The following is a 27,056-nucleotide window of genomic DNA, read 5'->3' as shown; positions in this document are numbered from 1 at the left end:
TATAATAAAATCAATTATTGGTTCACTCCGGAGCTGAAAGAGCAGAAAAATAGGTTGGACTTTCTGTATTTTCTTTCTAAAACACACTTAGATTATAGATATATGTATATTAGAGAAAAAAAGTTCCTATAGACTAATGATAAGAGAAGCAAAGAAAGTAGCAAACAGAAATATTATAGAAAATTCTGAAAATAAGTCAAAATGTTGTGGAACATTGTAAATAAAAGTAAAACAAAAAGAGAGGAGTTACCGCAAATAAATATATCTCCTGATAATTTTAATAGCTTTTTTGTAAATACAGCTGAAGAAATTAAGAAAAAACTTGTTAAAAACTATAGAGTAACATCGGCTGAACTATTAGAAAAGAAAATATTCCTGAAAATATTAAGAAGTTCCGATTCAAACCTGTAACAGAAAATTGTATCTTGGAAGTTGTAAAGCATATGTCTACAAAGAATAGTAAGGACCACTATGGACTGTCCAATGCTCTAATAAAGAATATTATCAATTGTATTCTAACCCCGTTCACATGCCTTGTAAATAAAGTCATTGCGGAAGGGAAATTTCCCACCTCACTCAAAATCACTAAAGTAATACCGGTTTTCAAGAAGGGTAAACATGAAGATATTACAAACTTCAGGCCCATTGCTATAGTTCCTATTTTTTCGAAAATAATAGAAATTCTGCTTGGAAAGCAATTTTGCAAATTTTTGGAGGAGAATGACTTGCTCTGTAAGACTCAGTTCGGTTCCCGAAAAGGCCTATCAACCACCCATGCTCTGATTAAATTGGTGGAGGAAATTCTGGACTGTTTTGAGGAGAAATGTTCTGCTGCTGTATCATTCTGCGACCTCAGTAGAGCTTTTGAATGTGTTTCACATGACATCCTGTTAGCAAAATTGAAGCACTTACAGATTGAAGGATTAGCACTGGATTTATTCTCCAGCTATTTGCAGGGCAGAACTCAATATGTATGTGTGGATGGTAAAAGCTCGGGTACTTTGTCTGTTAAGTGTGGAGTACCTCAGGGCTCGGTCCTGGGTCCTTTGCTCTTTCTTATTATGATTGATGATTTGAGCATCAATGTCCCATCGAAAATAGTCTTATATGCAGATGACACCACAGTTCTCAATAGGCATTCAGATGACACTCAGGCTGTGGCACTTTCTGAATCTAATTTGAAGGTAGTTCAAACGTGGTTGAATGCGAATGAGCTGCTTCTCAATGCAGATAAAACAACAACAATCACGTTTGGGCTTAAAAGTAGATCTGCTTCCAATAGCACAAATAATAAGGCTCAGAAATTTTTGGGAATCATTGTAGACCCTACTCTAACTTGGACCCATCACATTGCCAGTCTAAAAAATAAGTTGAGCAGCAGTGTATTTGCCCTCAAACGTCTTTGTGGTGAGCTGGACCAGGATGGCATTCGTCAGGCCTATTTTGGCATTTTTCAGTCACATATCCAATATGGCCTAATAGTCTGGGGTTGTGCAGCACAAGCGCATGATATCTTTTTGTTGCAGAAAAAGGCTGTCAGAGTCATTGCCAAAGCTCCATTTCGTGAACATTGTAGAGAAATTTTCAAGGGATTGCGTATATCAACACTCTTTTCATTATACATATTACAATGTTTACTGTTCTTGAAAGCTAATCCCGATAAAATGGAGTTGAGAAGTGCTACACACACACATAATACTCGAACAAGTCAATCTTTGAATTTAGCAAGAAGCAGACTCCACAAGACAGATCAAAGCCCCACTAATGCCGCAATCAAAATTATGAATAGACTGCCCTTTGAAATAAGACAACTTAATTACAAAAGGTTTAGAAATGTGCTAGAAAAATTTCTCTTAGATAATCCCTTCTACTCCGTCAAAGAATATATGGAGAAAAAATTATATCCAAGGGATTTTGAAATGAATTAAAAATAATGTATATTTTTGAATGATGTGTATTGTTGTATATTATGAACTGTATGTAATGTATATTTGAATTTCAATCCAATGTACTACTGTGACTGTTTATTGTGCTGTATTGTATTGTGTTGACTGGCCTATATGTCAAATTGTGATGTACTATTGAGGCTAATAAAGATATTCTATTCTATTCTATTCTATTGTCAATCTCTGATAAACTAAAACTAAATACAAGAGCAGCAGAATTTATACCAGTAGGCGAGTACTGCTATTGGTCGAGGGCATGAACGCCTAATAGGCCTATCATTCAACATCAACACAAGTTTGCTGATAGAGTAGCTAATTTCTCACAAGTCCAATTTTCATCCTCAGAGACAGAGTTACTAGGACGAGGTAACAAATACAGTAGTCATAGCTATTTGGATAACCAACAACTTGAACGACTAGCATGCAGCATTGATAGCAATTGGGAAGCCTCAAAGAACAAAATACTAACTAACAGATGTGCTGACATAATTCTTCAAGAAAAGACAAGGGAACTTCGACCAGAGATCACAAAAACGGCAGACATCATGAAGAATTTAAAGAAGAAGATGAAAGCCAATGACCTGATGATTTTGAAAGCTGACAAAGGATGCACAGCAAGGAAGCTACAGTAATAATGGATAAGGACGAATATCTAAGTAAGGTAAACCATTTCATTGCAGATAACAATTTTATTGAGATTAACTCCAATCCCACCACCAAAATCAATAGCTTGATTAGAAATAAGTTGACCACCACCACCAAATTATTTAACAAGAAAGAAACTAAGTATCTAACAGTTATGAATCCATATCCACCTAGACTTTTCGGTCAACCTAAATTACACAAAACTAATGTTTCCTATAAGACCAGTGGTATCTTTTGTTAATTCCCCCTGCTCTAAATTAGCTCACAACTGAATAACACCTTTCGGTCATTAACAGGTTTTCAACCAAAGTTAGTATTAAGAATTCATTGGTGTTGGTCAACAATATAAAGCATATTCCTGTTCTATCATCTTATAAACTTGTGTCATTTGATGTTACTAATTTATTCACTAACATTCCGGTGGGAGAAACTCTTGGAAGAGCTGAGGAAATAATGAAAGCCTCTATAAATGATCATACACTCAGAGAAGAACTGATAGGATTGATGAAGTTATGCACTCAGCATAATTATTTCAAATTTAACAATAGATTTTTTGAACAAAGAGAGGGGTTGGCAATGGGGTCACCCCTCTCACCACTCCTAGCTGAATTATTTATGGATAGTTAGAAAGTAGAATCATTGAAAATAGTCATTTCAAAGATAAATTGTTTACTGGTTTCGATATGTTGATGATATTATTTGCTTATGGAAAGGAAGTAACAGACAACTAGACAATTTTCTTTCCTATTTTTTTTTTTTTTTTTTTTTTAAGATTACGTCCTAAAGACTCCAGTCATGGAGTATAAGACAAGTCATGTTATTACATAATAATTCTAACACTAAGTAGTTCAACCTAGTTTAGGTTTGAAAGGAATTCTTGTACACTATAAAAAGCTTTATCAACTAAATATTTTTTCATTTGTTTTTTGAAAATCTTCAAATCATCATTACTTTTCAAGATTTGAGGTAGCTTGTTATAAAATTTCCTACCAATATAATCTGGTTTTTGTTCAAATAACCTACTATTGTGACCCATTATATGATAATCTGCTCTGTTTCGCGTATTATACTCATGAACATCTGAATTCTGGATCACACCACTCGTTTTCACATGCATTACAACTTCATATACATACAAAGATGGCACAGTTAATAGACCAAGCTTTTTAAATAAAGGCCTACAAGAGTCTAACCTATTCACTTTCTCTATACATCTGAGTGCCTTCTTTTGAATCTTAAACACTCTGTCCATATTTTGTTGAGATGAATTACCCCATACTAAAATAGCATACCTAATATGAGATAGTATAAGTCCATGGTAAGCAGTTAACAGTAGTTTTTTATCATTCAGCCTAGCAAGCTGCCGCAGGACAAATACCCCAGATGATATCTTATTACATATCCTCTCAATGTAAGGATGCCATGTTAATTTCCTGTCCAATAAAATTCCCAAGAATGCTACTTTCTCTTCTTGGTCTAATTCATTTTCCTCTACAAACACATTTATTTCTCTATCCTCTACTGAATTATATTTACTTTTGAATTGTAGGAATTGACATTTCTTACTATTTATTGTTAATTGCCTTTGCTTCAAGAATTGGACAATTGACTGTACTCCAGTAAAAGCATTTATTTCTAGACTATCTAATAAATAATTGTTAAAGATAAGCGATGTGTCATCAGCAAACAACAGAGCTCTGTGATCTTTTAACTCTTTTGGTAATTGGTTCACATACAACAGAAACAGTAAGGGACCCAGAATTGAGCCTTGAGGTACTCCAGCCTGGACCTCCAGTTTTTGAGATTTAATTTTTACTATTTCATTCCCATCCACCTTGGTAAGCTCAACACACTGGTTTCTACCTATGAGATATGATTCAAACCATTTTAGTTCTATACCATTCACACCTACAGTTTTTAGTATTTCCAATAATATTCTATGGTTCACACAATCAAAAGCTTTGGATAAATCAAGAAATATTGCGGCTGCCTTCTCACCTGAATCTATTATATCTATTAGTCTTTCAACAAGGGATACTATTGCAGTCTTAGTAGATTTCCCTTTCTGGAACCCATGCTGTTCATCACATATGAAATTAATTTCTTCCAGGTGCATCAATAGCCTATTTAAAACTACTCTTTCAAAAATTTTACTTATTACATTTAGAATACTAATGGGTCTATAATTTTCAACTCTTTCAGAATCACCGCTCTTGAAAATTGGCAAAATTTTTCCTTGTTTCAGATCATCAGGGAAAATACCCTGCTCTAGTGAAGTATTAAGGAGATGCAATAAAGGGTCCAGTAATTCATTTTCACATTCTTTTAAAATTTTGCTTGAGACCCCATCCAATCCTACTGTTTTTTTGTTATTCAAATTTTTTATTATTCTTGACAACTCATCTCTTGATAATGGATGAAATTTAAATACCTTTTCAATTGGCTCAGCATTTAATGTAGTTGTATTATAAGTATTAGTGTTCAGTGACTTTTGGAGATTATATGCAACCTGTTGATAATACTTATTGAAAAAGTTACAAATGTCTATACTATCATCCATATAATTTCCATGTTCATCGATTATCCTAGGGACATTAGTAACTGTATCTTTTTGAGCTGCTCTCCTATTTCTATTAATTACCTCCCAAACAGCAGAGTTAAAATTGGTACTAGTTGTTAATATTTCAGCTGTTTTCTTACACTTAGCTTTCCTCACTTCTTTTGCATAGTTTTTCTTTAGACATTTGTATTTGACCTCACTCGGAACATCCCTCACTAATTTAAATTCCTCATAAGCTTCCCTAACAATATTTCTTTGAGTAAGAATATCTTCAGTTATCCATTCATCTACTTTGTTTAATTTACTTTTTACTTTGACTTTTTTTATCGGACAGCATACACTAATGTGAAATCTTAGAGTATCAATGAATTGCTTATATTTGTAATTTAGGTTACAACTGTTATAAACACTACTCCAATTTTCTTGAAGCAGTTCCTGCTTCAAACAATTTATATTTCCTAGCTCATATTGCTGAATTTCTTTCACAAAAGTTTTTTTTCTGCTTGGATTCTGGCCCTGCAACTTAACATCTAAAATTTGATAGTTATGATCTGATAGATCTGAGCTACCTAACCTGACATTACAACCTTCTATATTTGTGAGGATATTATCAATAATTGTCTGTGAAGTTCGAGTTACTCTTGTATATTCGTGGACCTTAATTTCTAAATTATTCATATTAATAATATCTCTAATATCCTCTGTCATTTTATCCTGCCTGGCAAAATCGGTATTGAAATCTCCTACTACTATAACATTTGTGAAACGAGCGGTTGTAATTTCCAAAAGTGTATGGAGCAGCTCACAAAATTTTTGCCAGTCTCCATTTGGTGACCTATAGATACCTAACACTGCTACCTCGAATCGATCATCAATTTTTAACCTTAGTCCTGTCACCTCTAAATCCATCTCAACAGAAAATCTCTTAACAAAATCCAGTTCATAAGTTTGGGTATGTTTAGCATTGCTAGTGAATATACATACACCACCACTTCTATGAGCTATTCTACAAAATTCTGATCTCAGTGAATAGCCTGGAATCCTAACTTGATTTATTTCCTTTATTTTTAAGCCATGCTCTGTGAAAATAACAATGTCAGGATCCTCCTGTTTAGAAATACTTCTAATCTGTCAATTTTGTTGCGAAGATACTGAATATTTTGATGATAAATACTAAAAACCTTACCATCTTGTGCTACTCTATCTCTAGCATTTGTAGCTATTTCCCTTTCCCTGTTTTGAGCCAATTTACTAAAAAATCGTTATTTGTTTTTTTGACTGTTTTTAAACCAGAGGATTGCAAACGGCTTTCAATCAGCTCTGCCAATCTATTACAAAAGATTACTTTGCCAGATCGATTTAGATGCAACCCATGATTAGTGAAGTTATGTCTTTTCAGCCTTTCATTTAGAAAACAAATCCCCAGTTGTTTAGAATTTTATTTTTTAGGCTGTTGATTGTATTATGGATTGATTTGTTTGTCGAATTGATTGCTTCATTTAATTCTGGCCTATCAAACCTATTAGGAATAGTACTTATTATTAAGTTTGTTTTTTTTGCTGAGTGGCACAATTTCCTTGATTTTTTCTGTTACTTGAGAAGATGATTCAAGTTAGGTTCATTTATATTATTTGAGCCACCCAGTACAATTAGATAGTCATTTTCATCAAAGTCTTTAGTTTGTTCCCTAGCTGACTCTACAACTGCATTAATTGATGCACTTGGCTTGAAAAAACATTGGACATCAAATTTATTTTTTAATCTTTTATCAAGGAGATCACTGCAATCACGTCCATGACTGGACGTCAGTAGCAGAACTCTCCCTTTCCTATCTTTATTTCCCTCAGCTATATTTTTGGTTGCTGTCTTCAAAACCTCACTGTACGTTTTATTTCGACCATTTTCAGAGCATTTCCCATCATTTAGGTTAGATTCTATTTTTTTGCATTTGGACGGAGGTTCTATCATACATTTAGTATTATCAAATTTAGATTTTAGTTTATTTATTTCCTCCGACATTAGACTACATTGATTTTTTAGATTTAGTATTTCTTTTTTATGGTCTTCATCTTGTAATTTTATAATCAGTTCCAAAGATTTAATTTCTTCTACCATCCCTAACCTTTCTTCTTCAGACGTTTTTAGAGTTACTTCTAATTGGTTTTTTAAATTAGTGTGGCTACTTTGTAGTTGAGCAACTTTTTCGGCTAAAGTAGTTTGAAGAACTGGGGTTTTTGGTTTTGGCGTTTTTGAATTTTGGTTTTGGGAACGCGTAAGTACTCCCGCAATGTTTACATTTCTATTATTAACCTTCGGTGTTCTACTTGAGCTCATCCTCCTATCTGAATGGATTACATCAGAGTATAAAATTTACTGTAGAGGTAGAACAGGATTGTGTATTGAATTTTCTAGATTTGAGAATAGATCATAGCACTGGTTTTCACAAGTTTTCTATTTTCAGAAAACCAACCCATACTGATGTTATCATTCCTCTTCATTCTTGTCATCCTATTTTTCACAAACTTGCTGCTTTCAATAGCATGGTCTATAGAGCACTAACAATACCTATGAGCCATCATGATTTTGATATTGAGATCACTAAAATTAAACAGATAGCTGTCACAAATGGGTATGAAGAGAGTATGGTGGACGGATTATTGAGTAAAATTAATAGATAAATTTCAATCAATTCTAGCTTTGTAGGCTCAAACTGTGAGGAGAAGACTTGGATAACAATCCCATATTTAGGCCTTGTATCTGATAAGATAGGTAGGGAATTGAAGAGGAATGGTTTTCATGTTGCTTTCAAGACCAAACCGATTTTAAATAGTCTATTTAGCTGGAGTAAAGACAAAATTGATATTTGGGATAAAAGCGGGGTGTACAAACTTAAATGTAATGATTGTAATGCTTGTTATGTGGGTCAGACTGGTAGAAGTTTCAAAAGTAGAATTAAAGAACACATCAGAGATTGGAATAAACAAAATGGGGAATCTAACTTTGCAGAACATTTGATAACAAATAAATCACAAGTTTACAGTTAAGGAGAATGTTGAGTTTCTGCATGTTAATAACAAAGGCAGATTCTTGAATATTTATTATTTATTATTATTATTTTATTGATTCAATGATACAAAATTATTATTTAAAATAATTTGGGGAGGATCAACAGGCACAGCCCAAAACTGTTCCTCCCCCGAATTTTGATTCATTAAAATAGTCCAGAAAAAGGTTATGTTTCCTTCACTTAATAAAATTTTGTCTAATTTTCTCACCAAACACTTGAAACAATTATTAATTTTGAATTTAGAAAGATTAAGATCTGAATTGATAACAAAATTTCTTTTTACTTAGCACTCGAAACTGTAAAATAAATATAAATTTGAAATTCTAGAGGCTTTAGAAATAACAAGAGTAATTAAGGAAAATTCCCAGTATAGTTTAAATGACCAGATTCATTTCAACCAATACAACACTACGAATTTAGTTTTATCATAAAATTGTAAGCATACATTAGTCAATAGTTTTTCCATTTACATATTTGTTTTATTATCTTTCACACTTGTTTTCTTGGTTCTCATTTTGTACTAAAAGTAAATTTTATTATCATGGCGATTCTGTTGCTTGAGCCGCCATTTTGTCACACCGTTGAGGGGGAGGAGACTGTCTAGCTAGGCCAATGGCAGGCGTTCATGCCCTCGACCAATAGCAGTACTCGCCTACTAATATAAATTCTGCTGCTCTTGTATTTAGTTTTAGTTTATCAGAGATTGACAATGGTGTAATAACCGAAACCGGTCTTTCTAATTATCGATAAATCAGTGGTTTTTTGACAATTTCTTAGTCTTTTCCATTCAATGGTAGCCAAACTCCATAATGGAGAAAGTGTTATACTGTACTGGAAGAATGTGTTGGTTGAGAAACCTGAGAGAAGCATTCAACTTCACGTCACAGGACCTCTTTCAAGCAGCAAATAACAAAGTTAGAATTGCCATGAAGGTGGCCAACCTCCGTATAGGAGAAGGTACCTGAAGAAGATGCGGAAAACAGAATGTAGTACTTAATGTGAGGATGAATAAAGAGGAAGGGTGAATCTCATTCCATTTCAATTCTTCACCTACATCTAAATCTACCATCTAAATCAACATGAGTCAGTTGATGAAACATAGATAATACTTTGTCTTGTTGTACAATTTGTATTGATGGCTGTTAATAAATTGAATTGAATTGAGATAGTCGACAACTGTTATGATAAAGTGATGATGATGCCATACATCAGATTGCCGAAATTCCTAATGCATTGGAAGCCTCAAGAACCGAAAAAAGAGGATGTCCTCAAAGACAATGGGGGCAAGAAATACAGAGCTCCATGGCAACTGACTCATGCAGATGAGCAAGATATAGGAGATTTGGAATTATTTAAATAAAAATTTGGGAGAGGCACAGTTCTGGGCTAAGCCTGTTAACCTTTTCCCAATCACTCATTTGATTAGTTAATTTTTCATGGTAGAAATAAATGAATAAATAGAAAAGCGGTTGGGGGGCTGAAAACATTCTTCAGCTGTAAGATACCTCCCTAGAGTAAATGAGTAGCTGTACTGTAGAGAATAATAGAACTGTAGATAGGAATAAAATACAATGAATTGGAATAAATAATATTTGAATTCAAATACCAAACTTTGATATTTACCGAGGAGTATCGTTAATAATTAGACACTGAAGGGAATCAAGCAAGTTTCAACTGGATACAGTTGAGCTCCATATAAAACGTATTTCAGGGGACTACCAGTAAAATTGTTGTAGTGACGGTTATCATTTATAAAGCTTGAGAAGCCTTGTTGTCAATTACGTAATGAAACTCTTAGAACTAAGAGAAAGATTTATATTATTATATTTTCTGAAAACTTATAAATCGTATATATTCAGGGCTACTGAATTACTTATTTGTAAAATAACACCATAGGACCCTTTCTGAAATATTTAAAAATGTAAAATAACAAATCAAAAACAACTCGTTTCGATACTCACATCATTTTCAAGTTTTGGAAATTAATGAATTTATTATTATCATACAGAGTGCGTGAAAAGTACGAGAACGGCTTTATGTCTCATACACAAGGTAATTTGACGGTGGGTGTGATTGGGGATCCTACTATAATTGAAAATACTACTTTACTGTGACTTTAAAAGTCTGGTCCGCCATCTGGATCCACCATTTTGAATGTAACTTTATTTTTTTAAATTGGAAGGTGGTCTTGGGATACATGATTTCGGTACGGAATTTTAAGAAAAAATGAATGGCGGAAACCGCATATCGATACCTCAAACCGTTTCGAAGATATTCACATTATTATTCAATACTATTCAAAGCAGAAATGAAAGAAAAAAGTATGAGAACGGCTTAATATCTCATAAAAATTTGATTTCAAAGTGGGGCTCCTATTCAAATCAGAAATACTACTCTACCATCTAAATCAACATGAGTCAGTTGATGAAACATAGATAATACTTTGTCTTGTTGTACAATTTGTATTGATGGCTGTTACTAAATTGAATTGAATTGAGATAGTCGACAACTGTTATGATAAAGTGATGATGATGCCATACATCAGATTGCCGAAATTCCTAATGCATTGAAGCCTCAAGAACCGAAAAAAGAGGATGTCCTCAAAGACAATGGGGGCAAGAAATACAGAGCTCCATGGCAACTGACTCATGCAGATGAACAAGATATAGGAGATTTGGAATTATTTAAATAAAAATTTGGGAGAGGCACAGTTCTGGGCTAAGCCTGTTAACCTTTTCCCAATCACTCATTTGATTAGTTAATTTTTCAAGGTAGAAATAAATGAATAAATAGAAAAGCGGTTGGGGGCTGAAAACATTCTTCAGCTGTAAGATACCTCCCTAGAGTAAATAAGTAGCTGTACTGTAGAGAATAATAGAACTGTAGATAGGAATAAAATACAATGAATTGGAATAAATAATATTTGAATTCAAATACCAAACTTTGATATTTACCGGGGAGTATCGTTAATAATTAGACACTGAAGGGAATCAAGCAAGTTTCAACTGGATACAGTTGAGCTCCATATAAAACGTATTTCAGGGGACTACCAGTAAAATTGTTGTAGTGACGGTTATCATTTATAAAGCTTCAGAAGCATTGTTGTCAATTACGTAATGAAACTCTTAGAACTAAGAAAGAAAGATTTATATTATTATATTTTCTGAAAACTTATAAATCGTATATATTCAGGGCTACTGAATTACTTATTTGTAAAATAACACCATAGGACCCTTTCTGAAATATTTAAAATGTAAAATAACAAATCAAAAACAACTCGTTTCGATACTCACATAATTTTCAAGTTTTGGAAATTAATGAATTTATTATTATCATACAGAGTGCGTGAAAAGTACGAAAACGGCTTTATGTCTCATACACAAGGTAATTTGACGGTGGGTGTGATTGGGGATCCTACTATAATTGAAAATACTACTTTACTGTGACTTTAAAAGTCTGGTCCGCCATCTTGGATCCACCATTTTGAATGTAACTTTATTTTTTTAAATTGGAAGGTGGTCTTGGGATACATGATTTCGGTACGGAATTTTAAGAAAAAATGAATGGCGGAAACCGCATATCGATACCTCAAACCGTTTCGAAGATATTCACATTATTATTCAATACTATTCAAAGCAGAAATGAAAGAAAAAAGTATGAAAACGGCTTAGTATCTTATAAAAAAATGTTATTTCAAGGTGAGTGTGATTGGGGCTCTTATTCGAATCAGAAATACTACTTTACTAAGACTTTAAAAATCTGGTCCGCCATCTTGGATACGCCATTTTGGATGTAACTTTACTCTTTTTAAATAGAAAGGTTGTCATGCGGTACATGATTTCGATTCGGTATTTCAAGACAAAATGTGTGGCGAAAACCGCACATCGATATCTCAAACCGTTTCGAAGATATTCACATTATTAATCAATGCCACTTATTTATAATATTTCATTTCTGATTTGCATGTTATTGATTGATAATGTGAATATCTTTCAAACGGTTTGAGATATCGATGTGCGATTTTCGCCACACATTTTGTCTTTGAATTTCGTATTGAAATTACAATCACATCCACTGTCAAATCACCTTTGTGTATGATATATTAAGCCGTTCTCGGACTTTTCACCCACTCTGTATTAATTTGGTTAGCCTGATTAACCACATGGCCACATACCTAACTTACTGGATTTTGGTGTTGGGGCACATATTCACACAAACTAGAAAATTATTAAAAAATAATTTGTAATAGTATTAATGAATAAATTGATGAATGACAATGTTTGAGTGAACTGACCGAAACTCTCTAGCTTGAGATCGTGGGTGCGCGTGCTGTCGTGCACGTGTTCGAGTGTGAGCCGCGCACTGGCCATGAGATGGAAGTGCGGCCCGATCTTGCCCGAGTTGAGTTCGTCCCTCAGAGAGGCGGCCAGCTTCTTGCCAACTGTTCGACTGATCGACGAGTGAATGGTGTTCTTGATCTTGCGCGGTGTGCTCGCTATCGACAGGTCGTCGCGCAGCATGTGCCCGAAGATCTCCAGCTGGAACACGAAGTCGTGGGGCACTTGGTTGCTGCAACACACCCCAAACAAAAGTAACGTCAGTACATTTGTTTGGTAGATTGAAGTAGTGGAGAATGGAGAATGTATTAAGGTGGGTTGTTGATGAAGGTAGATAATTGAATATGGAGCCTGTTTCAAACGAATTAATTAGTAAATTACAAATTACCTATTAAATGCCTATTACATGGAAAACCATAGTTGCAAAAGTTTTTCCCTCCACCTCCTGCCAAAAGTGCTTACTTTACTCCCTGGAACATAATACTAAAGTGTCACTTTTTCGCTTTCGGGAGGAAAAAAACAGGAAAACTCCCTAGAGCGTAAAAGTAACTCCATTTAAATAACATGGGAAACATCTCTATTTTGAAAATGTACATTTGAAATAGGTTAGAAGGTCTAAACTCAGATGAGGAAGCATATAGAGTAGTCATTAAACCAACTAAATTCAATATCTCAACCAGAGATTTGATCGATATATTAAATTTATGTTTGTATGCTAAAATTATTACAAACTTCATATCACTATACTACAAAAATGTATACAATTTTTTCTATTCCATGTTATTCAAAATACGTGCCAACGAATATTCCTCATTAACTAATCGAATTTGAAACGGGAGCTTCATCATAGTTGTAGTTGTGGCAGCCATTGTTGTTACAACTTTTGCCGACAGATAGCGCATAGCGCTGTCGGCGGAGAACTTTGATTACAAGCCAGCCCAGCTGTTTACTTTTTAGATTATGTTGTAACACATTTTTTGGTCATGTACGTTTTTAAAAATTACTTTATTTGCAGTTTTTATAAAAAAAGTAGGTGCAGGAAAAATGTTGTGTATATCACGAGTGAATAATGCTTTTTCTCCCTCAGGAAGATTGTTGCCCTCGGCTTCGCCTCGGGCTTCAAACTTTTCCCTAAGGGAGAAAAAACAGTACTTTTCACTCTAGATATACAAATAACTATTGAAGTATGTCTTATTATGGATTTGTCAGGTAATTCGGATTTTATTTCACTCTCATTTTGTATCGGCTGGGTGCTAATTCTCAGATTTCATTTCATCATCTCACATTCATTGAATCATCACAAATGGAAGCGTTTGTGCGGCATTGCATTCATCCCCTCATTATCACTTGGAGTTAAAATACTCGTAATACTTGCCTTTGAAAATAAATAAATTTTTTTTTCTCCACCTACTGTCTAAAGTACTCACTTTACTCCCTGAAACATAATACTAAAGTGTCACTTTTTCGCTCTCGGTAGTAAAAAACAGAAAAACTCCCTAGAGCGTAAAAGTAACTCCATTTAAATAACATGAGGAGCATCTCTATTTTGAAAATGTACATTTGAAATAGGTTAGAAGGTCTAAGCTCAGATGATGAAGCATATAAAACCAACTAGATTCAATACCTCAACCAGACATTTGATCAATATATTAAATTTATGTTTGTAAGCTAAAATTATTACAAACTTCATATCATAAATGCATAAATTTTTTTCTATTCCATGTTATTCAAAATACCAGCCAACAAATATTCCTCATTAACTAATCAAATTTGAAACGGGAACTTCATCATAGTTGTAGTTGTGGCAGCCGTTTTTGTTACAACTTTTGCCGACAGATAGCGCATAGCGCTGTCGGCGGAGAACTTTGATTACAAGCCAGCCCAGCTGTTTACTTTTTAGATTATGTTGTAACACATTTTTTGGTCATGTACGTTTTTAAAAATTACTTTATTTTCAGTTTTTATAAAAATGTAGGCGGAGGAAAAATGTTGTGTATATCTCGAGTGAAAAATGCTTTTCTCCCTCAGGAAAATTGTTGCCTTCGGCTTCGCCTCGGGCTTCAAACGTTTCCCTAAGGGAGAAAAAACAGTACTTTTCACTCTAGATATACAAATAACTATTAAAGTATGTCTTATTATGGATTTGTCAGGTAATTCGGATTTTATTTCACTCTCATTTTGTATTGGCTGGGTGCTAATTCTCAGATTTCATTTCATAATCTCTCATTCATTGAATCATAACAAATGGAGGCGTTTGTGAGGCATCGTCATTTATCCCCTCATTATCACTTGGACTTAAAATACTCGTAATACTTGCCTTTGAAAATAAATAAATTTTTTCCCAGTACACCACATCATTTAAACAGTTTGTCTTGTTCTTATTGTGTAATATTTATTGTAACTGTTTTGTTGTATAGTCTCATTGTGTTTTTTGCGAGTTGTGAATGAAATTGAACTGAATTGAAACAAAATACATTACCATGCACTTGATATGGGTGGAGCAGCGAAGGTAGCTTAAAGACTGAGTGTTGAATGTAATTAATGCATGAGTATTGAAATAGTGGCGCACATAATGCTCCACTAATCTCCACCAGTGTTGCATTAAATGTAGAGCTCTCAATCTTGAAGCATACTTCAAACTCCACCATGTTTTAACCCTAAGCTGTTTCACAGTTTTGTCAGCTATTGCAGCAATTTGAATGATGAACAAAGATAAAAGCAACATTTCTTCAAAATATAATGAATAACAATTATTAGTATTATTCTAAAGTCTATATTATAAAGTCTGCAACTATTTGAATGTATTTTCTATAGGTATTTCTTCACGGATTGCTTTCTTCATTTTCGATTCACACACTTTTGATTGAGCTGGTTCATATCCAAACTATTGTAATAATACTCTCCGAACTCATCATAATCTTTTTCTCGTTTTCATTTCTCTTTTTTTTTGTTTATAATGCCATTCCAGCCCGAGGCTTGGCTTGGACATGATGTCGAGAATCAAGGGAATTACAGAATAGCTTTAAATGGGTTCAGGATGCTCATAACATTCAGTTAATAGTGTAAGAGGTCTTTAGCAAGTGTCAAATTTTCGACAAAAATGTCTATTGAAACAAAACATTATGCTGCGTACAGATTTATGCGCAAGAAAACACACGGTTTACACTATTGATCAGCTACTGTTAAAGTATATCTCACTGTATCATCAGATACTATATCTTTACAGATACAACTCAAATAGGCATAGCATCATCTGATGAAAAACGTAAGGCTTGTGGCGCATAAGTCTGTTCACAGCCTAATATTTGGAGAAACATTGATCGCTCTCATAGCGACAACTGTCAAACTGTTGGTTCAAACTTCTAAAAATGTTTGTCGAACGGTTGTTACGCCCTTAAATTATACGGGTGTCTTAAGACTAGCTGAATTTTTTCAGCTCGTTAACCGGATGCATTGCCTCTTATGGGGGAACTATATGAGCAGAATAGACGCTCCTCATAAGCCATGTACTCTGAAGACGCGCGAAATAAATTCAGCGCGCCTAATGGTGAGTACAAACTTATGCACCACGAGCAATTGCATTTCACTTTCCATCAGCTGATCGCCAACTTATTATAACCGTATTTGTACAGGAACAGTGAAAATATAGATATAATAAGCATAGCATCAGCTGATGGAAAGTGAAATGCGCGTGTTCGAGGCGTATAGGTCTGTACGCACCTTTGGATCCCTTATAGTTGGGGTCTCGGTGTGGACCCAGATTTAGAAAATGTACAATTCTTATAGAACTACTCACAAGACAATGACGTCGGGAAAGGTGAGATCGGTGAGCGAGCGGTCGACGGGACAGAGCAGCGACGTGTCGTAGACTTCAGTGCCGGCACGCGCCAGGCAGAACACGGCGAAGCGACGGTAGTCGCCCTTGTTCTTGAAGTGGTCAGAGTCTCGCCACATCAGCGGCATGCGTAGCTCAGAAAAGCACAGACGCGCTTTCGATGGCGGCAGCCTGCTTGGACAAACGAGAATAATTAGATTAAGTCAAAATTAGGACATTCTATAGTAACTTCTTCAAAATACTTCATTGTCCATCCAGTTTACTAGAAATTAGTAATGATTTGACTAGTTTCTCCTTATTTTCGTAAATAAAGCGACAAAGATTAAAATAAACATGAAACAGTTTTCAAATCACGACAGATGCCCTCAATTAAATATGTAAAATATAGAATTATATACGTTAATATTCTACAATATTTTGTGTATAAGAATGTGTTTGTAACATAATTTTCTATATTGAAATACTCTTTTCAAAATACATAAATTCTTATTTATAAAGTCTTATTAATTTCTTGCAGACCTGTTTTAACGTTATGATAAACAAGTGGTTGTGACAATTTCAAGTCGTTTTATTGAAGTCTTATACCTAACACAACCCAAATCACCTTTACTACAACATAGAATGTAAAATTGTTCACTGAAAATGTACACGGTATAATATTCATATCAATAAAAGGTAAGTAGTGAAAAGCAATCATATTCCAATTGAAGAGAAAATTTTCAATGAAAAGTGATAATTTTGATGAGTAAAGAGTATAATATGATATTCTGTGTTGCGAAGGTAAGATTTCCATATTGAATGAAACGATTTGAAGAATGTAGTCACATTTACTTGAAAATAGCGAAATAGCAACGGATTTTATTCAAAATACAGTAGTAGAAATTGATAAACTAGTTTCGGTTGTGATATTTTCAATAAACACTCAACTTTTCAATAAACAAGTTCTACAGCTTCAAGTCGTTTTATTCAATTTTCTCAAATATTTCATTCATGATTGATGATGATTGAGATGACTGAGGTTTCATTCGTTTCATTTCATTCAAAAGGTTTTTTGATGTATAGGGCTTTAAAGCTCAGTTAAAAAATGTATAATTTTAAAAAGACAATAATTTTTCCACACTAACTTACATACTCTTCTCATTCTACTTGAAAGTTTATTTACAACAAGAAGGCATTGATCAATGAAATCATTCAAGAGGTACTTTATGTACATTGAGGAATTTCGATGTACAATGCTTCATAGCTCAGTTCAGAGAATTTGTTTAGTTCTTGAATAACAATAATATTTCCACACTAACTTACATTCTCTTCTCATTCTACTTGAAAATTTATTTACGACATGAGGGCATTGATTCCGGGATGATTAATTCTCGATTATCCGACCATAACTGCGACTTGTTTGTTCAAACATTTGAAGAGGTATGTTCTATGTTCAGTAGATTCTCGATTATCCGACTTTACCACGACTTCTTTGATTTGAAAACACATATGGTCATGTGTTTTTAAAACACATTTGAAAAGGTATGTTCAATGTTCAGTAGATTCTCGATTATCTGACCTTACGACTTGTTTGTTTGAAACACATTCGGTCAGAAAGTCAAAACTACTGAGCTTTGGAACAATTTTTCTTGTAAGAATTTGAATTGCAAGCATACTCACGTGGACACTGGGGGCGCATGTCGCTTGGGCGGTGGCATAGTGACGTCACCACGTTTGCGCCGCTGCAGTTCAGCGATGTAAGCGGACATGCGCTCATTGGAGGTGAGTAGACTCTTGGCCGCCTCCAGTTGCTGCGTCTGGTGGCGACTGGCGGCCAGTAGCTTGGTCGTGCCCTCCCGCATCTTGATCTCCAGCTCGATCTTCTGCTCCAAGTCGAATTCCTACAAAAATACAAACAACGATATTAGTACGTATATTGAAACAAGAAAAAGAAAATACAATATTATTCATAAATAAATCAATACAATTTTATTTTAACATTGAATGCCCTAAAGGTATTCCTGTATTGAGCATTAACAATATTTTATGTATAAATAGAAGAAAGAAGAAAATTACACTAACAAGAAATTTAAAAATATTCAAGTTGAACATCAAAAGGAAAAATCTACTGTATGAGTTTGATTTCCGTGCAGGTGGCATTCAGAATACAGTCTTTGTACATATTTTGTTTAAATCAACTTAACCATCTATATAAACATTATTATATTATAATTGATCGAGCGAAGTGAGGTCTAAGATTCAAGTCGACGGTTTGGCATTTCTCTTAATGTTTAAATGTTTGAATGTTTATATGTTGCGCATTCACGGCGAAACGCGGTAATAAATTTTCATGAAATTTGACAGGTATGTTCCTTTTTTAATTGCGCGTCAACGTATATACAAGGTTTTTGGAAATTTTGCATTTCAAGGATATAAAAGGGAAAAGGAGCCTCCTTCATACGCCAATATTAGAGTAAAAATCAGACTATAGAATTATTCATCATAAATCAGCTGACAAGTGATTAAACAGATGTGTGGAAGAAGCCAGTCTATTGCTGTATTTCCATAAGGTCTATAGTTTCAATCAGGTACTTGTGGATGAGAATACTGCGTGAGGTCTACTGTTCACAGAACTACTAGTAATATAATATAACAATATAAAAATATAACATTATTATATTATTGTACATGGTAATCTAAAAAGCTCTGCTCGAAGCCTCTCGCTGTGATGACACAACATTGTATGACGACATGTGTAACGTGCATGTCCTACCGTTACTGGCCAGCCTCTCTCTCACACACACATACATTGATGGACGAGTTTTTGCATAGCCACCTCTAATACAAGGCCCTGGCCTACGATATTGCAAAGTCGCAGTGCAGGCCTAGAATCTAATACAATCATGATTGGTGAAAAAGATTTTTAAAAATACCAGCTGATCTTTTACATCAATCATGGCTATGGTTTTTGCCGTATGGTACTTAAAAATTCGACGAGATCCAATGGAACTTGACAAACACATGACCACAGCATGTGTTTTTCAAGTTATGTACAGTCTAATAGAATTTATAAGAACGGCAAAAAATCGAACGTTCAAAAATCGATGTGTGTGCAACACGACTTACAGATTACAGCTAGCAAAGGCGAAAGAATATGAAAGTGACACAGTATTTAGTGAGATGTAGTGATAATTATTATTCAATTACAATGAAAATTAACACAAAGATTTAGTCAAATACTTTTACCGTTGTAATATGTAATTGAAATGTTGATTTTCGAAATAGTCGTTTTTGGTGGTAATGTAACTATGACCACATAAATTATTAATATAAGCAAAAGTCTTATGTTCTCCACTTCTCATAGTATATCTTCAAATAAAAAAATAATTTAATCTACTATTTTATAATAATAATAATCTGTAAAGAGAGTACAACACCATAGAAAAAAGATACCGTTGATCATCGATCACTATTCGTTCGTCTCTGATATCATTCGCTATCTTTACAAGAGTCCTCCCACCGATATCGTTTTCAAGCAAATAGAAATCACAATCGAACTACTCCACATAATATCTCTCTCACTTCTCACTACACTCCTATACTATCTGAAACGGCCATACATCAACAATCAATAAACAGCAAGAGCGAGCTACGAGGAAAGGGGAAAACGATCTTGGGCTCACGAGTGGCCGACAATTTAGTGCAGGGACACACGATCCGGCGAAATCGCCGTCCGGCGTTTTCGCCGGACGAAGCTTCGCCGTCCGGTTGCAAGAAGTACACAGGAAGGCATGGGGCAGAACACACGATCCGGCGACATCGCCGTCCGGCGAAAACGCCGGTCCGGCGAGAAATTGATCCGGCGATATCGCCGGGTATTCTCTACTTCGCCGTCCGGTTTTGCCGCCGGAAAGGAGTAGCAGGGCATTGTACTATATGTGCAGGGACACACGATCCGGCGAAAACGCCGGACGGCGCTGTCCCCACCCATGCCACTTCTTTATTTATTAACATTTGTAACGTTACAAATGGGTAGGGTAGGGTTACAAGGGTAGGTTACAAGGGTAGGGTTGTAAGTAGGGATGGGTATCGATACATCGATGTTCAGGTATAGCAATCTATCTCATATTCTAGGTACACCTGACAACAATTCTCCTTGTATTATGAAAAGACCTAATTTTCAGCTTCAAGCATCATCACCAACTACATTGTCCTCACATTGATATTTTGCACAACGACATAAGTTCTTGAGATTATGTTCTATTAGAATTACCAGTAAGATACACTTCATTTCAGTATTTAAAGTGAAATTCAAGCTGGAAATTCAATCACAATAGTAAAAGATTGTTTTTTCGTATCTTATCAATTTTTTATTGTAGCAAAACGTAAATTAGAAGGTTGAATACGCCTAAACCACAGTTCCAAGCTATTACAACATTTTCAGACAAATGATTTGATAGATTTTCATGAGATTTGGTAGGAATAATTTTAATTACGCGACAACATAATATGTGTAAGTTAATTTTGAAATGTTGTACTCCATTTATTATACTGAAATGTATCTAAATGATCCGGCAAAAACGCCGGACGGCAGCTTCGCCGGCTGTCGTGTGTTCTGAATGCTAATTGCCGCCGGGTCCGGCGAAAACGCCGGACGGCGATTTCGCCGGATCGTGTGTCCCTGCACTTACAGGCTCGTAAAACTTGACAAACAAGCAGGAAGGCGACCGACAGCTATAGCGAAATTCACTTCAAACTGTCACCGTTGATTGAATAGGAAGCATTGTTGTTATTTTCACAAGGAGTGCTGCCTGTTGAAAGTGAACCTTACTAAAATAGATTCACTTTAATCTGTCAGCATTGATTTAATAGAAAACAATTTTGTTATTTTCACAAGGAATGCTGTCTGTTGAAAGTAAACCTTGGTATATTAAGATTCACTTTAAACAGTCAGTATTGATTAAATGGGAAGCATCGATGTTAGGTTTACAGTGTATGCTGACAGTTTAAAATGAATTACACTACAGACTTCAATGCTTTTCATCCGGATTTTAATGAACGTATACATTCGCATGAACAGGTGCTTCAGAGCAGGGTTGGTCTGAGTCAAGGGCCGTTCTCCTTGCTTCAGAACAATATTGCACACATCTATTGTTGTTGAGTGTTTTCGTGGTTGTTTTTTGGGGTTATACACTTGTTTCACAGAGTATATAAACTCGTAAACAATTGTGAGTACTATATACTTCACATATTGTTGTGAAGTATTTTCCTAGTTATTTAGATAGCATAGAGAAAAGAATAGCATGAGAATATATTCCATGGTAAGGTCATTCATGTTCCAAATTTCAAGCCCATTTTCCTTTTTTGTTTTTGAGATAGCATAGAGAAAAGATAGTATAAGAAGATATTCCATGGTATTAGGTCGTTTTATGTTCCAAATTTAAAGCCGATTTTTGTTAACTCGAGAAGATTACTGTCGACTACTGTTTATTATTATTGTTTTGCCCGGGTGAGAACGGCACAGTATGAGAGACTACCAATGTACCAGTCACATAGCTTCACGAAAAAGAGATATCTTCTAATGCTATATTTCTCTAAGCTTACAGCTTACACTTGCTTTACAAAGTATAAACTCACAAATGTAAGAACTGTTGTCATGTGACAAGTGAGAGTTCAATAAAACCGTATAAACACGTTGGATAATTTCATCCTTCTTGAACTGAAGTTGATTAATTCAAAGCAGGTAAAATTGTATTATTTTATATACAAGTATGTAGCCTACTGTTGTTCAAATGAGAGTTCGATACTATATCTGCATTGGTTTACTATTTTTGGTTTACACGTTAAACTTTGGGGGGTGCTGTACAATTTCAGACAGTTATTTCAATTTAATGACTTCCTACTTTCTTATTACTAATAATTATTCATAATCCATTAGGTGAAGAAGTTAAAGCAGCATAAATATTTAGAGTAGGCGGAGTAGTAGTAAGAAGCAGAGGGGAAGAGAAGGAGGATGTGGGAGAAAAAAGGAAGTGGAGGAGGTGAGGAAAGAAGAGAGAAAATAAAAGAGAATGACAAGGAAAATGAAGTGGAAGGAACAAAGGGAATATTAGGGAATAGTAGGGAATAAAAGGAAATATTAGAGTAAATTGCAAAAAGGGAAGAGGAAAGAAGAGGAAAAAACGAAGAATGAAGCTTAGATATAATATTATGAAGCAACTAGCTACAGTTAAATAATCTTCGGATGATTCGACAATCATTTGAGGAGGTGAAGTTTCTTTGTATCACAAAAACTACAGTGGTAATTGATAGTGAACCTAATTCAGGTTATAAATCAATACTATGCCGGTTCATTCGGTAGAAAAGTCAGGTTCAAAATAATTACTATACAGATGCAACACCATCTGCCTACATTTTTTATATTAATTGGAGCAACAGATAAAACTGAGAAAACTAATTACATGAGGCACAATAATTCATATGCCCAAATATTAGAATTTCCTTGTAGAATATAGTGATAAGAAGTTTAGAGAAGTTTCCCTATATAATAGGCCTATAGGCTCTACTAGACCTTAATAGGAACCAAAAATGAAACATGACTATAGTTAGATTCATTGGAATTGTCAGTATTAGTTGAATGGAAGGCATTCAATATCGAGTATAAGAAATACTGACAAATTCCAGTGAATCTTATTCACTATAGATAATTTCTATCCCCTACAACCAATCAACAGCTAGAAAAAGTAATTTTAATAACTTTGATTTGGAACGAGTTTTTTTCAGCAGGTGCATCGTCCTATAGTGAGATCCACTTAGAACTGTCAGTATTTCTTATAATACGAGTATTAATGCTCCCCTTTCAACCAATGCTGACATAATGAACAGAATCTCACTATGATTAAGTAGGCACTGGCACGCCACACTCACTTTAATAAACACTGCGATTAGTAGAGAGAAGTTAATAATTTTTTTTTCTCACTCAGTTGCCCGAAATAAGCTTTCAGTTAATGAAAACTTCACAGAAATTTCAATGTCAAAGATAGGAATAGATGTGATTATCTTCAAACAGTGACAGATATCATTTTCGCTCCTAGTGACAAAACTGTAAATAGCTCAACATTTTAGGTGTTAATTTCAACAGCATTCACAGATAACTTCTAACTTTTTGTGAAAGAATGTTGTGGAACTGAAAATGTGATGTTCTATGGAAATGGCTATTCAATGAAAAAAAGTTGAATTTGGTATTTTTCTGAATGTTGGTTATCTACTTATCTTATAGGTTACACTTTATGCTACAATACAAAAAGATGAAGAAGTAGGAGCAATTATAATTTGAAATGAAATTTTTTATTAAAACGAGTAAATGATTATAAATGATAATTTGGAAAATATTCAAATAAGTTATTCACACATTTCTCGAGTCCTCAGATTAAATTTCAAATAATAATTTGGGAAAACTCCTGAGCAAAACAGAAAATATAAATTTTTGTAGAATGAAATTATCTTAGTATTATTTATTGAAAATAGTCTAGAAAAACGTTGCAAATATAGAACATGTAATAGAAATGAAGAGAGTTCATTCATATAGTTTCATTGAAAAAATCTACCAATAGAAATGAAGAGAGTTCATTCATATAATTTTCAGCAATACAAATATAGATATAGAGCATAAAATGCTAGCTGAAGAGATATTTAATTGATTAAAATAGGAAAATTATGGAACTACATTTTTTATTTAGAATGACGTTACGAGAAAGATACTTGACTAATATATTTTATATATTATTTCTAGCAAATTTAACGAGCTACATTATACACCCTTGAGAGTTCTTTTAAAATACTCAACAATAATAATACACACATTGATATAATCATAAGAAATATAAATGAAATGACATAATTACATTGAAAATTGTTGCAACAACCATACTGCAGAGCAGAGCACTGGTACGATACACAAGATCCCACTTCCTATTTGGCAATACTGCAGTAAAATCAACACTATTCAATCACTACAAATTCATAATGCACTCCAAGTAACTAGCAGAAATAAAACACTGTCGTTACAACATTTTCTGAACTATAAAAACTTGCAAAACCGATTTGTTAAGATTTGACAGCATAATTTAGTTGTCAAATAATCAAAACTGATCAAAAAATTGCAAGTCAGCAATTTTCATATCACGCCATCTCGTAATCAGCACAATTGTAAAAGAGAAACGCCCAGGCATCGGATGAAAATATTTTAACTCTCCAAAGCTTGCTCTCTTTCATTCATTAGTTTTTTATTCTGAAATATCAATCCGCATCAATTAGTTTCTTTAGTTAAGACATAATACTTGTCTTAATTCATGATAACGTACCAAACTTATCTTGTACCGATCGTGGTATGTATTACATTAGGTCACCAATGGGACACCAAGTGTCCGAGCGAGTTGCGGGAGATAATTTCTTATTGCGCTCATTACACTTGTTTCGCTAGCCGAGACACCTGGTGTCTCACTGGTGTCCGAACTTGCATTACACACGGCATCCACGACTATGATGGTGGTCTATTATAATACGGTAATTATTGTTACTCCATAAAATTTATCATAAAATCTAATTTTCATTCATTGCATACCGGTAATTTACAGGGATGCCAATTAATTTACACACAGTAGAAATTGTATCAGCATTTTTAATTTCTAATATTCCAGTTATACTATTCTAATTCAATATATTATACAGTATCATGAAAAGTATCATTTTTCCTAATAAAAGGGAAATCTGATATTTTTCAATGACTACTTCCTCAGTGTATATAATTTCAGCTGTTATATTTCAATGACATTCAACAATATCCAAGCTACTGTACGGTACGCATTTAATTTCAATTACAGTGCAATGATGATTCATTCATACAGTCTCCGAGCTACTTCCGTTACAAGCTTGGAAATATTATTTATCAAATCTTTCCATCTTCCTTCATCCGATATTACTTGCGATTTCTTCTTTCTTCTTCCTTGCACATCCTTTACTGTCTGTATCCTGCTTACAATCGCCACCTTGTTGGTCTATTGACCTCCCAATTTCTCTTTTCCCAACTCAATCTATCATCAATTCTGAAGGAAAGAATATTATGATCACCCCAACACATATTATTATAGTGGGGTATCATAATTAAGACTAAGTTTATTATTAGCAGCTTTTGTTCGTATATTATAATAATTTATTTATTTATTAATTTCATTTATATTTTTCACAAAGAAGCACTGATTGGGAGAGAAAAACGAAGGATACTCCTTGTACTATTTCTCTCCCAATGTAGATAACATTTTAAAAGTTCAAAATAGGGTTATGTATATGTTTTGTCAGAGAACTCCTCTGGTTGCAAGGTTGCAATTCATTAGCAATCAGAGAAATTATTATTATCATTTTTCCATATTCTCGATCTTCTTTTTTTCCATTTTCGTCTTCTTTCATTAAAAATATTCTTGGTATTGAACTAGTCAATCGTTATGACACATTGTGATAAATGAAGAATGAGAAAACTAACAGACAAGTTAGGGAAAAATAGTCAAAAATTTAAAACAAGAACAAATGAGTCAAAAATGAATCAGATTGACACAAGTAGTAGAAGGTAATTTAGAACGAAAGCATCAATACAGTCACTAAACACTTAATTTGTAAAAAGGATTTAGAACAAATTTTAAAGATAAGTTATCAACAAATTAAAATGAGTGACGTTGATTTGCCATTACATAAAATCACTTCACTTATATGGGCTACTTTATTCAAATTAATAAAAAAAAATAAAACTTATAGCACCCTTTTGTTAAAACATTTTAAAAACGTTAAAACATTTGGCCATTTACTTTGGCCAAAGTAGATCGAAACTAGCCATTAAAATATTTTAGTTTTTAAAATGTTTTAATAAAAGGGTACTACAAGTTTAATATTGTTTTTATTAATTTAAAATTAGTGGTTATTGCATTCAATGAATTCCCAACAAAACCTAGTACTTTTCTAATGAATCTTACTTTGCAACTTAGTTACATGCTAACTGTACTATATAGAACAGTTGATAGGCTAAAATATAATTTAAGGTAACCTACCAGTAACTTATGAATTTATTTTACCTAAAATATAACCTATTTTACCTTAACCTTATTTTACCTAAAATATAATTTAAGGTAATCTACCAGTAACTTATGAATTTATTTTCTAAGATGCAACAGTTCTGCACTTCGAACAGATCAACTCAAAAATATTTTGATTTGGGATACTTTTAAAACTATAGTGAAAACTTATACTTAGATTCATTTAAAACTGTCAACATTTGTTGAATGAGAAGCGTTGATGAGGAATGCTGACATTGCTGACAGTCTGAATTGGAACTTATTTACAATTATTACTACAGCAATGGATCTTTCCACAGTAGGCCTATAGCCTACCATAGCTACGTAACGTATTTGGCAAATTAACCCTATCTATCAATGTTGACTTCAATGGGTCATTGGGTTCAACCGCTCTGCTGTAGATAGAAATGAAGTAGTTTAAACTCTCTCGTATTGTTATCTCCATCTCTAAAAATAGACACGCTTTTATTACACAAGCCATTATCGCCACTCAAACTTTCATACAGTTGACAATTATTTGTAATTAAATTTCACAACTGAAAAAACTATAAATGATACTTGATAAA

At 33.9% G+C, this 27,056-nt stretch overlaps 1 protein-coding gene across 8 annotated transcripts in view; it reads right to left on the bottom strand.

Annotated features, from left to right (window-relative positions):
- The window catches only part of LOC111054335 (rhotekin), a 171,407-nt gene that overhangs the window by 10,544 nt on the left and 133,807 nt on the right, over window positions 1–27,056 (bottom strand). For 7 of the 8 annotated variants that reach the window (XM_039426089.1, XM_039426087.1, XM_039426088.1 and 4 more), the window contains 3 exons: window positions 18,050–18,270; window positions 16,352–16,561; window positions 12,513–12,787 (listed from right to left, as the gene is read on the bottom strand). In XM_039426089.1, coding sequence (XP_039282023.1) covers window positions 12,513–12,787; window positions 16,352–16,561; window positions 18,050–18,270 — 706 coding nt within the window. Of the gene's footprint in view, window positions 1–12,512; window positions 12,788–16,351; window positions 16,562–18,049; window positions 18,271–24,273; window positions 24,421–27,056 lie in introns of those variants that run through there. The other variant, XM_039426093.1, reaches the window with a different exon arrangement.

This window comes from Nilaparvata lugens, chromosome 4 (assembly GCF_014356525.2).
Source record: "Nilaparvata lugens isolate BPH chromosome 4, ASM1435652v1, whole genome shotgun sequence".
Taxonomy (NCBI): domain Eukaryota; kingdom Metazoa; phylum Arthropoda; class Insecta; order Hemiptera; family Delphacidae; genus Nilaparvata; species Nilaparvata lugens.
Note: the sequence above shows the minus strand (reverse complement) of the source record. Positions and strands in the feature narration are given on the sequence as shown.